General features: G+C 46.5%; 1 protein-coding gene across 1 annotated transcript; it reads left to right on the plus strand.

Annotated features, from left to right (window-relative positions):
• Positions 1-1,031: 1,031 nt before the first annotated feature.
• On the plus strand, positions 1,032-5,203 carry NEFL (neurofilament light chain). Its single transcript, XM_066590053.1, has 4 exons — positions 1,032-2,045; positions 3,601-3,725; positions 3,902-4,227; positions 4,314-5,203. Exons 1-4 carry the CDS (start codon positions 1,032-1,034, stop codon positions 4,586-4,588), a joined length of 1,740 nt encoding a protein of 579 aa, XP_066446150.1. The 3' UTR covers positions 4,589-5,203.
• The last annotated feature ends 9,490 nt before the right edge of the window (positions 5,204-14,693 follow it).

The following is a 14,693-nucleotide window of genomic DNA, read 5'->3' on the forward strand; positions in this document are numbered from 1 at the left end:
GAAGGGGGGCAGTGCTGGTGGAAGGGGGTTCAGTTCTAGATGGAGGTGGGGCTGAATGCTATTAGAGAGTCCATCAGTTCTGGAAATGGGCTCAATGTTGGTGGAGGGGTTTCAGTGTTGTAGGATGGTCTCAGCTCTGGGGTGGGGGTTCAGTACTGGAGAAGAGGGTTTAATGCTGTTGGAGGGGTTCTTAGTGCTGGAGGGGGCAGTGCTGGTGGAAGGGGTTATCAGTGCTGTTTGGGGTCTCAGTGCTACTGGTGGGGTGCTCAGTGCAGTTAGAGGGCTTACTGTTGTTGGGTTTCTCTGTGAGGTATTGGATTGGGTATCTGTTCTAGAAAGAGTTCTCAGTACTGGTGGAGGGGTCTCTATGCTGGACAGAGTCTTTACTCTTGGGGGTATCTATGCTGGACAGGGTTTGTGCTGCTGGAGGTCTCTATGCTGGAGAAAGTTTCTATGCTGCTGGGGGGTCTCTATGTTGGACAGGGTCTGTTCTGCTGGGGGTCTCTATACTAAAGAGAGAGTCTCTATGCTGCTGGGGGGTCTCTATGCTGGACAGTCTGTGCTGTTGGGGGTCTCTAAGCTGGAGATAGTCTCCATGCTGCTGGGGGTCTCTATATGCTGGGCAGAGTATTTGCTGTTCGGGGTCTCTATGCTGGACAGAGTCTGTGCTGCTGGGGGTCTCTATGCTAGAGAGTGTCTCTGTGGTGCTGGGGATCTCTATGCTGAAGAGAGAATTTCTGTGCTGCTGGGACTCTCTATGCTGGAGAGAGTCTCAGTGATGTTGGAGGTCTCTATGCTGGAGAGTGTCTCTGTGATGTTGGAGGTCTCTATGCTGGAGAGTGTCTCTGTGATGTTGGAGGTCTCTATGCTGGAGATGTTCTCTGTTCTGTAGTGGGACAGCCCGGCCCGTGGGCTGTGCTCAGTCTGCTGTCCTTGGTGCTGAAGTGCTGCCTCCCCGCAGTGCGCATGCTCCGCACTCCCCCCCTGTCCTATAAGTAGCCGTGCAGCACAGATTTGCTCCAGCCCGCACCATGAGCGCCTACAGCTACGACCCCTACTATACGTCCTCTTATAAGCGCAGGGTGGTGGAGAGCGCCCCCAGGCTGCACATCCGAAGCAGCTATGTGTCCCCCAGCAGGAGCAGCTACTCCCCAGCGCTGAGCAGCAGCACGGTGCGTCGCAGCTATGCCTCTTCCTCCGCCGCCGACTCGCTGGACCTCACCCAGGTGGCTGCGATCAGCAGCGACCTGAAGATCGTGCGCACGCAGGAGAAGGCGCAGCTGCAGGACCTCAATGACCGCTTCGCCAACTTCATAGAGCGGGTGCACGAGCTGGAGAAGCGCAACAAGGTGCTAGAGGCCGAACTGCTGCTGCTGCGCCAGAAGCACAACGAGCCGTCCCGGCTGCGCGACCTCTACGAGCACGAGGTGCGGGAGCTGCGCATAGCGCACGAGGAAGCGATCGGAGACCGACAGACGCTGCGCAATGATCGGGAGCGCCTGGAAGAGGCGCTGCGGGCGCTACAGGCTCGCTACGAGGAGGAGGCACTGAGCCGGGAAGATGCAGAGGCCAGGCTGCTGGAGATCAGAAAGGAGGCGGACATGACCTCCCTGGCCCGGGTGGAGCTGGAGAAGAGGATGGACAGCCTGCTGGACGAGATCGCCTTCCTGAAGAAGGTGCACGAGGAGGAATTGGCACAACTGCAGTCCCAAGTCCAGTATGCCCAAATCTCCCTGGAGGTCGATGTGTCCAAGCCAGATCTGAGCTCTGCCCTGAGGGATATCCGGGCACAGTATGAGAAGCTGGCAGCCAAGAACATGCAATCTGCAGAAGAATGGTTCAAGTCCAGGTTTACCGTCCTGACACAAAGCGCGGCGCGTAATACGGACGCGGTGCGGGCCGCCAAGGACGAAGCATCAGAGAGTCGGCGAATGCTCAAAGCGAAAGCACTGGAGATTGATGCCTGCAGGGGAGTCAATGACGCCATACAAAGACAGATCCAGGAGCTAGAAGACAAGCAGAGTGGGGAGATCGCCGGCATGCAGGTATTGGGGTGCAGGGGGATAAGAGTTATTGTAGGCTTCACAGCTGCAGAGTAAAAACGTTGATAGAATTGAGATAGAGAGTTGACAGATCAGATCTGCAGAATTCACAACTGAGGGAAAATTGTGCTTAACTAAGGTTTCACTTTGTGATAAGGCAGAAGAGCTGCAGGTTTAAAGGGGTTGTACCAAGATTGTAAGTTATCCTTAATCTTCTTACATAAATACAGCACCAGAACCAAGCTCATAAAATAAATACAGTATCAGAACCAAGCTCATAAAATAAGGATAGGATATGACATGCTGATTGGTTGAAGTCTTAATGCTGAGACCCCCACTGATTTAAAAAATTGGGGTCCCATGTCCCCCTCTTCCTGTCATTGTGGAGTCACTTCTCCCCTCGCAGTGACATTAAAATGAATAGAGCTCAGGCCAAGCATGCGCTGTCTGCGCTCCATTCATTTCTTTGGGACTGATGGAAATACCAGAGTTGGTGGCACTTGGGTATCTCGGCAGTCTCACTGAAAGTGAATGGAGCGTCAGCACATTTTTGCAACCAGCTCTTTACTTAATCTCCTCCTCACTGCAGGGGGTGTGATGGCCTGGCAGTGAGGAGGACGGGGCACACAGGCCCCCTGTTCTTGTGATTGATGGGGATCTCAGTGTTGCGACCCCCACGGATCAGCAAGTTATCCCCTTACTTGTGGATAAGGGATAACTTGAAATTTTGGTGTAATCCCTTTAACACTAGATAGAAAACATTTTCTACCTTGGACAGATCAAAAGCTGATAGAAATGATGGGCATAAGAAAAGGCACCAAAGGGGCAGAAGGAAACAAGGATTATAACTTTACACTGTATATTAGTGATGATAAGGAAAAACTGTGAACAGCTGTGCAATACTGGGCTAGGACTGTGCCATGGACCGGTCAGATATAATATCGGATCCATGAACAGATTACAGTACTATGGACAGGGCAGATGCAAAATCAGCACCTTGGAGAGTCGAGATCAGAAGTTCCTGCCCCTGAGATGACTGGAGGACATCCAGACGGCAGAAAATCCTTTTGCGCACAGATTTAAAGAACTCTTTTTCTTTGAATTTGCTGTGTCATCTTAAAGCTGCAGTCACATACAGCAGGGCTCCCAACTCTTCATTCTCCACTATGGTAATCAGTAACCAACTCACTGCTATGCAGCAGGCTGCGAGTTTAAATACATGCCAGGCTGGGGTCTTGCAGGTCATGTGCTCCAGGTGCCAGGGCTGCTAACAGGACATTCTACCTGGGCCTGAGTATTTAGATACAAGGCTAAAGCAGTGAACTAAATCTTTGCCCAGGTGAAGAAAAAGTCCAGATCAGACTGATAGCAGAGTGTTAGTTATACTAGTATGTTGTATCATTAGAGATAGGATCATTGATGGGCTTAGTTTTTATTAATCATTCCTGATCTAGCACCGTCATAGTCTGCAGTGCTGTACACAGAATGCTCTCATAATGTATTGCAGACATATAGATACACATTGTTATTATTTCTTCTTGTCTCCTTTCACCCTCAGGATGCTATTGGCAAATTAGAGGAAGAGTTGAGGAATACAAAGAGTGAAATGGCCAGATACCTGAAAGAGTACCAAGACTTGCTGAATGTTAAGATGGCGCTGGATATAGAGATAGCTGCATACAGGTAAGCTTCATCTTATCAATATGCTTCTCTGTTGAGTTTGGTTACAGTTTGTAGCGAGTTTTATATATTTCTGTATCAATAATGTCAGCTGTTGGATAGCTTTGTGTTTTTTCTCTTTGCAGGCTTTTTTTTAATATCATTGCTCTTTTCTGAGTTTGTTGTATCTGTTTCTGCAGAAAGCTACTTGAGGGCGAAGAGACCAGGCTAAGTTTCTCTGGCGTTGGAGCCATTACAAGTGGATACACACAAAGTGCTCCTGTATTCGGCCGATCAGCGTACAGCCTGCAGAGCAGTTCATACATGTCCACACGCTCATTCCCCACCTACTACGCCAGCCATGTGCAGGAAGAACAGCTCGACGTAGAAGAGACCATTGAATCATCCCGAGCAGAAGAGGCCAAAGCAGAAGCTCCTGAAGAAGAAGAGGAGGAGGAAGAGGCCGCTGAGGAGGAGGAGGCTGCTGAGGAGGAAGGAGAGGGAGAAGAAGAGGCAGAAGGAGAAGGTAAGATATAGAAGCAGCAATGATGAGTCTATATTAGGGCTACTACTTTGTACATTGAAGTCATTTGATGTAATTTGTCTCTACAGGTGAGGGAGAAGAAGAGGAAGAAGAAGGTAAAGAAGAAGAAGAAGCTGAAGAAGGTAAAGAAGAAGAAGAAGCTGAAGAAGGTAAAGAAGAAGAAGAGGCTGAAGAAGGTAAAGAAGAAGAAGAGGCTGAAGAAGGCAAAGAAGAAGAGGCTGAAGAAGGCAAAGAGGAAGAGGCTGAAGAAGGCAAAGAAGAAGAAGAGGCTGAAGAAGGCAAAGAAGAAGAGAAAGAGGAAGAAGAGAAAGTTGCAGTTAAAAAAACCAAAGGGAAAAAATAAGTTAATACTCCTGCAGAACAAAACAGATTTTCTAGCTAATACATGCTCCTCACTTCCAATACACTCATTCCCCTCCTGGTGCACAGAACACCCCCTATGGTTGTGTTGCCTTTCCATGCCTAGATTTGGACCCTTCCGCTTTAAGCAGAGTCCCAGCCCCACCCTGGCCAGCTTCCCCAGGTTGTGCATGGTAACTACAGGTGAGTCCAGAACCCAGAGCTTCCACTCATTTCATTATCCCTTGTAGGGAACTCTCTAGCGCAGCAGGGTTAATTTTTTGACATAGTCCTCTTTTTAACCCCTTCACTGCCACGCAACCAGCAGAAAATTCCATAGCAATACCTTAACTTCCACATCTTTCCCTTTAAATCAGAGCAACCTATCTATATTTATTGCACAGTGTTGATTTAAAGGAGAACTCCTTCGTTCTTGTGTTTTTTCTTTGTTTTGTTTTTGGTGACTTCTGATCACTGTGTTGCACTTTAACACCACTACCGGGCACTGCTGACTGCAAGGCAATGGAGAGCTGCAGCTAATGAATTTGTTGACGGCTTCTGTGGATCTGTGTACTGTAATCGCAATAAAGAGGCAAAACAGCATCCAGTCAGCAAACTAGCATTGTGTCACAGCATGTGTATTTATTTCTCACCATAGGTAGATGGAAGAGAACAAAATTACTATATTCAATTAGCTATCCGAAACACCATTAGGGGGTTATGAGGAGCAGGTTACAAAGATGTCGGTTGCAGATATTCCATATACCTCCATGCCTTTCCTTAAAATGTACCCCCACTTCCGGATAACTCTTCTGAATAAGCCATTGTGTGTGTAAGTGAGGGATAAGCCTATTTCTGGCCCTTGTATGATTTGTATCATTTATCAACAAGTTTTCCTTCTACAGGCGACATCTCTAATCTTCAGTTCGCTCTGAGCTGGTTGGAGGAGTCTGCTGTTACGATGGCTCCTCCTTAGAAAACAGCAGATTCTGCTCCCTAACTCTATGTAGCACACACAGGAGAATAGCATCAGCTTGAAGGATAGTGTACAGCAGTAATGGGCAGTGTCAAAGGGATTTCAGTAGCTGTAACTCACTCAGCAGATAACTGCTGTATCATCTATGTGGGTTTCTATCCTTCTTCCTCCCTTTCCGTTATATTTGCATAGAATTCTATGGGCTTCAGCAGTTATTGACCTACCCCACTTCCTGTTCTCCATCTTGTTATCTCTGTTATTAGAGACAAACTTCACTTGACAACAGGCAGTGGACAGAAAATTAGAAGGAAGGGAGACCCCTCGGGGCCAGCACTTTAGAGGGATTTTTGAGCACCAAAATGTTCATTTTAACTGAATAAAGTGATTTTCACTTTTGCTATTTATCACATTAGCTATGTGATAAATAGCAAAACCCACAAGTTTTCTCAAACTGCACACATTTTTTAAAGGGGTTGTCCAGGGTTAGAAAAACATGTCTGCTTTCCTCCAAATACAGCGCCACCCTTGTCCATGGGTTGTGCTTGGTATTGCAGCTCAGTTCTCATTCACTTCAATAGACCTGAGCTGTAATACCATACACAACCCTATGGACAAGGGTGATTCTGTGTTTGGAAGAAAGCAACCATGCTTTTCTAACTCTAAACAAGCCCTTTAAGCAATCTTGACAGAACATTCTTCTGAAACCATAAGGCAAGTGACTACAAGATCAATCACATGCATTGACTGAAATGGGTTGTCCCACTTCCAGCTGTTTTGCTGCAGGAAGTAGACAGCTCCCTACATTGCACAGTGGCCTGGGTTGGTTTTGCAGGCTGAGTCCCATTCACTTCACTAAACCTGAGCCTGCTGTACCAACAATAGGTCACTGGACAATGTACAGAGCTGTCTGCTTCCTGCGCGGAACAGCTAGAAGTTGGACAACCCTTCAGTCGTTGAAAAGTGCAAGAAAATTCTCAAACTATTTCCCCAAACTTCTACAGTCGACTCCCCAATTCTTGCCAATCTCAGAATCCACCTTTCAGTTTCCTATTAGTGAATCGTGAGTTCATAGAGGAGGGTCCATTGTTTCAGATCCTCATCTATTAACCAAGGCTTAGAACAAGTACTAAGAGCATTGCTCACTCTGGACAACCTGCCCCATTTAGTCATGAAAAGCCCTTTGATTTAAATGGTAATTGTAATACTTCCTTCCTCCTGTAGAGGAGCTGCAGGGAAACTGAACACTTGCTACCAGATTACCCTATAGTTTATAGCTGATGACTGAGGGTCACAGCAGTAGGATGCTCTATGATTAGTAGTGTTGTGGGGAGATTGTCCAGAGCAGACACCCCTTAAAAATAGCAATCCTATAGGCTGACTTCACACGGGGGAGTGCGATATTGGCCTGTGAATCCCGCCCCCATATCGCGCTTCCCACTATGTGAATTCCCCTGGGATGTGAGGCACTTGCACAGCAAAACAGCATTGCTTCACTTTGGGGAAGTAACAATCCTCCGCCGCAACTGTCCCAGCCACTGCAGTGGATCGCGGAGTTTCTCCCATTATTTTCAATGGGGCCGCCGGTGCCATCGAAGACAATGGGTGCTGCAATGCAAAAATCACGCAGCAAAATAGAATATGCGGCAATTTTCTCCCGCATAGCATCGTGGTGCCATGCAGGAAAACATCGCTCATGTGTACGACCCTATTCAAAAGAACGGGGCTCATATTTGCGCGTCTCAAAACGCACAGATCTTGCGTGATTTTAGCACCCTTGTGAAGGCAGCCTTAAAGTGATCTTCTGGGACTGGAGAAACAAAGATGGCCGCACCACTTCTCTGACTTCCCTATGTACACTGTGCATTAGTATCCATCATTAGTATAAGACACTACACCATATTTGATTAACCATTGCTGCCCACATGAGCCATACCGGCCAGCCAGCAGCATGTAGGGTCTTAGACTACCAATGCATACTAATACACAGTGTGCGGCATGTCATCAGAAGCAGATGCGGCCATCTTTGTTTATCCAGGACTGGATGATCGGTTTAATATAATCTTTTTATCAGAATTGGTGCATCAGTTGGAACAAAAAATAGCTGTAAAGCAGCATATCCCAAACTGCAGTCCTTATGACCCACCAACAGGCCAGGTTGTCAGGATTTCCTTATAGGTAATGTGATTATGGTGAGTAGCTAAGCCACTGCCACAGGTGTTCTCTATGGGATATCCTTAAATCATGACCTGTTGGGGGCCGTGAGGACTGCAGTTAGGAAAACACTGGTCTATAGCAAGTCCAAAATAGAAAATATGTTAATGGATTTGAACGGCAATCACGGATTTTGCTGCAGATTTTGACATCAATGGGAAAAATCTGTGAAGAGTCCATAACACAAAGTAACATGATGGGGATTACAATATCTGCATGACAAGTCGGTTTTTAATGCAGTAAGTATCCACTGCGTGTAAGATTTCATAAAACCACATCCGTTGGTACTGCGGCGGATCATCCAAGCGCAAATCCACACCGAAAATCCACAGCAAATCCATCTAGTGAAGAGCTAACCTAGCGCCAACCAAGTGGGGTAGAGCATGATGAAGAGTCAAAGAAGAGAGAATCCCCGTGTCATGCACCCCCCCCCCACGCCTCTACTAGATGTACAGTAACACAGGGGATCCATCAGCTTGGCCCATAGCAACCCTTTAAAGTGGTTTACCCCAAAACAGCTATCCTGTGGATAGGTAAGTGTATTATCACTGGGAGTCTGACTGTTGGCATCCAAAAATGGTGATTCAAGAGTCCACTGTGTGATTGGAGTGGTAGAGAACAATCATGACCATCGGTCAATTCACTGTCTATGGAGACAGCAAATTACAGTGCTCAGCTGTCTTCTCCGTCAGTCTCATAGAACCATGCGTATACACTGCGTATAAAGGGTGATGCAAAGGTTTGGACACACCTGTTGAACTGGTGTAACCATGAGAAAATTGACTTCCACTGTGTGAAAGTATTAATTGGGGGGAGGCTTCATGTTTTTGTGGAGTAGATTTTTTGGAGGCCATTTTGAACTCTGTCACATTGAATTTAGCTCAGTTTTTTTTAACTAGAAAGGGGGTCATGTGATATATCAGTCTTGGCTAGAATTTACTCAGAAATACACTGGGAGTATCGGTTTTGCCCTATCTTTACTTTTTTAGAAGTTTTGATGCATAGTAAGAGGTTGTGGAGTCCACTTACACCTAATGATCCAAGTTGCCCAGCCAGCATGCAAGGAGTGCAGTGAACAGCTGCCAGCAAACAACTGTGAAGAAGCAAGCACAATAGAAAAAAGTCTAGCACTTCCATATGCAATTGCTTCTTCTTTATTATGACATCAGGAATAAAAAGCAGTGCAATGCTGGAATTTTACCTATTGAGCTTGTTTAGGTGTTAGAGGGGTTACGCTAGTAGCGCCCGCTTGGATACACTGGGGTCAGAGTGGAAGCGCTCCGCCTGCTATGTAGTGGCTGGTGCTCGAAATTGCAAGTGCAGCTCTCGTTGAAATTAATGGGAGCTGTGCTTGTAATTGCATGCTGGGGTTCCATTGATTTCAATGAGAGTTGTGCCTGCAATTATGAGCGCCGGCCACTACGCAGGCGTTTAGCATCACTTACGCTTCGACCGAGATGTATCCTAGCCGGTGCTGCCTGGATGAGCTTTTTAAGTGAGGGCAAAGTTTCACAAAGTGCTTTACACGATGTGTTTATTGTGTCCACCATTTTGCCGAATGCACATAGTTAAACTGTTGATCCCATCAAAATTGGTGCAGAAAATGTCTCCTTCACCAGAAAATACAGCCTCCCTCTCCAAGAATATTTTCACACATTGAAAGTCAGTTTTCTCATTATTACATCAGCTAAACTGGTGTGTCCAGACTTTTGCCTCAGCCCTATATACTCATAGAGGGCCATATTTACTTAGACCAGCATGTCATACATCAGTGTAAGCAACGTTTGTGCTGATAGAAGTGCAACAACTATCTTAGGGTGCCTACCCACTAGCAATAGTTTTTCTTGCGATGCAAGAGTGATGATTATAAAACCAATGACTTTCAATGCTTCCATACTCATTTTCGTTCTTTTTTCTTAAGTCTCGCAGTGCACAGAAAAAAAGCTGCGATATCGCTCATGGTTTTCAATAGGGCCAGCAGCAGCAGCGCCAGCCCTATTGAAAACATAGGAAGTACATTGTGGACTTCTACCACAGCTGTGACACACTGCGGGGACCGTGGGGGATGAAGGAATCCTCAGTCACAGCTGTGGCAGAAGTCCGTGATGCTATCCCATTTCTTTTAATGGGACTGGAACTACTGCGGCCCCATTGAAAGCAGTGGATTGCAGGCAGCCCCCGAAGCGATGATTTTCTGGGAAGGGCTTAAAATATAAGCCCTTGCCTGAAAATCATGGCTAGCTGTAAAAAAAAGTAAGAAAAAAAAAATTCCACTCAACTAGAAGAGCCGTCTGACTCTTCTTTCCTGTCCCGGCAATTGTCTTCTGTGTTCTGGAGGCCGGGGATTGAAAAATCACTGCCTCCGGAAAGCGCTGGTCTCATTGGCTGAGCGCCCAGCCAATCACAGGCAGCCTTCAGCCATTCATCAATCTTGTTGCCTAGTCCCACCCACTTTTTAAAAAAGGGGAAGCTGGCATGAAAAGGTCAAAAGTTGCATATGGTTGGCTGGGTAAAAGGCCTTTGACATGGGTGAGGTGGAATGACTTGAGCCATTATAGGAGGGGAAGGTTGCAGCATTTTGCAGCCATGTTGTGGGTGAGGAGCGACTGACATTGCAGCTTTTTAATCACAGTATGAGTGTCATTTGTACCAGACGATCCGAACCGCCTTGTTGCTTTGGAATCATGTAGAATGAATTCTAATGAGGCAAAATGACACTTTAAAGTAAAATAATAGGAGAAGCGCAGTCATTGTGCTTCGTCATTAATAATAGCGAGGCAAGAGGCGGCATCCATTACTTATATTATCCCCCACACGAGACATGGAGCTGAATATAGTCCAAAGTACGAGACAAGCTCCAGTTGGACGTAAAAAGGACTTGATTTTCTCTAAAATACCCCTTAAGGGCTCACTCAGATGAGCAATTTTTTTTTTGCACACCTATGTGTGCAAAAAAAAAATATGCGCTGCTCGGATGTGCAAAATGCGACTGATCGTAGCTCCGTGCCCACAGCTTTCAATGGGGCCAGCAACAGCAGCGTCGGCTCCATTGAAAAAATATGGAGAAGATCACAATCCTCTGCCACCGCTGTGACAGCTATGACTGGGGAATCATTTATCCTCGCGGGGGCCATGGGCATTAACGAATCCCCTGACACAACTGTCACAGCTGTGGCAGAGGACTATGATGTTCTCTCATTGTTTTCAAGGGTGCCAGTGCTGCAGTTGCCCAATTGAAAGCAGTGGGATGCAGGCATTTCCCAGAGTGATTTTCAGGGAAGGGCTTGAAATATAAGCCCTTGCCTGAAAATCACCCCTAGCTGCTGTAAAAAATAAAAAAATATATATACATCACCTTCCCCCACTGTCCTAGCTCCAGCGCGGAGCGCTGCCTCTGATTGGCTGAGCGCTGTGACCAATCACAGGCAGCGCTCAGCTGTCATTCAATGAATGGCTGAGTACTGCTTGTGATTGGCTGAGTGCTCAGCCAATCAGACCCAGCACCTTCAGGAGGTGGGGATTTTTAAATCCCTGGCCAGCGGAAAGTGCTTCAGAGCAGTCCCAGGGACCAAGCGAAAAGACGTGTCGGAGCCCCAATGGCGGCAGAAGGTAATGTATATATTTTTTTTAATTTTTAACAGCAGCTAAGGATGATTTTCAGGAAAGGGCTTATATTTCAAGCCCTTCCCCGAAAATCACTGCGGGGGTTGCCTGCATCCAATTGCTTTTAATGGGGTGGCTGCTGCGCTGGCCCAGTTGGAAGCAATGGGAGAAGATCGCGGTCCTCTGCCACAGCTATTGCAGCTGTGGCAGGTGATTCTTTCATCCCTGAGGGGAGTCCCATCATAACTAAACACTGTGACAGTGCTGTCACAGTGTTCAGTGACAAGGGGACTCCCCGCGGGGATGAAAAATTCCCCTGCCACAGCTGTCACAGTGCTCAGTGATGAGGGGACTCCCCGCTGGGAATCTTTACGTGCAGCACGGACCTTCCTGGTGGATGGATGTCCTATCTTTTTCAGGTGCAAGTATTTTGCACCTGTAAAAGACGGACATGTGATCACATCATAGGGAACCAATGGTTCTATCAGATGCGCTTTTTTTTTGCGAACATGAGAGAATGCAGTGTTCAAGCACAATGGCCACTCGTTCCATACCTATGATAGAAAAGTGACAGATCACACAGGTTCACTGTATATGGGGCTGTATAGTCGCAGACCAGTCAGAGTGCCCATGTGACCCCTGTCCAGCACTGAAAGCACCTACAATGGGCATATGAGCATCAGAACTCGACCATGGAACAATGAAAGAAGGCGGCCCGGTCTAATGAATCACATTCTCTTTTACATAATGTGGACGGCCGGCTGCTAGTATGTCACTTACTGAGAAAGACAGGGTACCAGGATGCATTATGGGAAGAAGACAAGTTGATAGAGGCAGTGTGATGCTCTTGGCAGCGGTCTGGTGGGTAATTCTGTCTGGGTGTCACACATGGTGGTATTGTGATGCAGATTCAGAATAAGATGCAGCAGAAGGAGTTACAAAAATATGCAATATTTATTTACAAATAAAGTACATGCTAGCATATTAAGAAGCAAACTAATAACCTTAACCGTGGGTTTACATGTGACTAGTTATAGCTAACTAAATCCTAGGATTAATAATGCTTGATGCTCAATATATAATCACAGTAACACTTCTTGGATAAGGTCAGTTGCACTCAAAAAGTAACAAGACTGTATGGTTGAAAAACATGCCCAACTTCATTTCTGTGATCACCACCCCAACACAGTCTCTGAGATAAGTTGGTTGACATATCCAAGTTCAATGCCTCTTTTAATAACACAGTCCATAACCCAGATTCAAGCACCAGTAACTTACACAATGTCAGTGTCCATAGTATTAGCACTAATTATAACCAGCCTGCTAATGTAGTGTCCCTAGCAGTGTGCACACCTAGCAGTTTTCATGAAGTTGGCCTCACTTACGATTCAGATGGGCAGGAGTTGTCACTTCTATCTGGGGGCCAAGAATGTGACTCTACCACCGCTCTCTGTGCTCCTTGTTGCAGTGCAGTTGCTACCTATGATTAAGGGCTGCAGCCCAGGCTCTCTCATGTCGGACATCAATGCTGCTTCCTGATGTTGCTCTCTTTAGCACTGCTCAAGTCAGTCCTCTTTGCTCTCTCCCAATCTCATGGGCAGCTTGCAACCTCTGCAGACTACTGCACCTCTACTGACAGTTCCTCAGCAGCCTGTTTGTACCTTAGCATTCCTAGCAGCACCTGCACTCACTACAACAGTTCTTGCCCTCTCCTCAGTGGTGCAGTAAAAATATCTTTTTGCACTTTGGTACTTGTTGCACCGAAAGCATTCGGGCTTGTTCCCCAGGGGTGGTGTTTAACTCTTCAGTGCTGGCAAATGCTGTAACTTTTATGGTGCTCCCTGCACCTGAATCTTGTGCCACGTGCTTGAAGTATGGCTCCCTCTCACTGTCCGCTCCACTGCTCTGTCTGAAAGGGGGGCGTGGCTTTGAGACACTGCAGTAAGAAAGAGCATCACTCCCACCCTTACACTGGCATCATGTGGGTCTGATACATGCCATCTGTCTAAACATTGTATAGACCGACGACGCCCTTCATGGCAGCAATATGCCCTAAAGGCAACACCCTCTTGCAGCAGAAAAAGTTGTCCTGCCGCACTGCAAAAACTCTTCAGGAATGGTTTGAGCAATATGACAAAGAGTTCAAGGTGATGACTGGTCCTCCAAATTCCCCAGGTCTCAGTTTGATTGATCATCTGTGGGATGTGATGGAGATGCAAGTCCGATCTACGGAGGACGCTCTTCACAGCGTACCGGATTTAAAGGATCTGCTGCTAATGTCTTGGTGGTACGAGTAGGAATCACATAATATTTGTATGGTGGATTTAACATTATGGCTGATCGGTGTAGACGTAGCAAACAATAACATGACTGGGCATCACGATAACTTGATGTACACTATTGGTTGGGAGGTCATTCAGATCACCCTACTAGAGCATTATCTACAGTGTCCCAAGCTCGGATGTCCAGGCTTACAGGGAAGACTTCTCATAAGTTCAGGGCAGATTTTTTCAGTTTTGTGCTTGAAACATTTTCATCTTGACCACTTCAGCTGTAATAAAAGGGCAAACTGTAAAGAAATAATCGCTGGGGGAAGCAAAAGCAGAAAGAGCAAGGAGAAAGGGGGGGGGGGGGGCTGAAAGGATAGATCTGTCTTTGGAAAGCTGACAGCGCTGACAAACATCTTGGAATGAGGTATTTCTTGTATGTGATGAGGTGTCAGGTTTAGGTGTACTGCACCTCCAGTGAAATCAGAGACAGAAGAAGAGAAGGGTCTTCTGTACTTCAGTATGTATCCAGGCGGTGCGTATTCTCCATTATAGCCAGGCAGGAACTGTGCATGGTACAGAACCCAACCTACAACCTTCAAGACCAATGCTGCAGTCTGTTTTAGTTGGGACTATAATTAATCGATGATTAGTGGTCAAAATCAAGCAGTAAATGATATCCACAAATAGTGATTGAACTTTTAAAATGTTCGGTTTAGCCAGTTTGCCGAACTTTTGCAAAAAGTTCAGTTCGACCCAAATTTGTTCAAACCGAAGCGGAGGTTCACCAAGAGACCCTAAAGCTGATGTATGAGTATAACACTACCAAGAGTGTTATTAATGGCTCTTAGGCAGTGTTATACACCAGCGTTCGGGATCAGTGTTGAGCGAACCGAACCAGTAGAATCGTGTTTCGGGTAGAACTACGCTCAAATCTTGGTTTGGGTTTCTGCTGAAAGGCTCTTTTAGGAAAGTTGGACCTGGAACCTGGTTTGGTTTGCTCAACCCTATCCACAATTCTAAATCATCATGGTATGTTCAATGAGAACAGG

Source organism: Eleutherodactylus coqui, chromosome 2 (assembly GCF_035609145.1).
Source record: "Eleutherodactylus coqui strain aEleCoq1 chromosome 2, aEleCoq1.hap1, whole genome shotgun sequence".
NCBI lineage: Eukaryota > Metazoa > Chordata > Amphibia > Anura > Eleutherodactylidae > Eleutherodactylus > Eleutherodactylus coqui.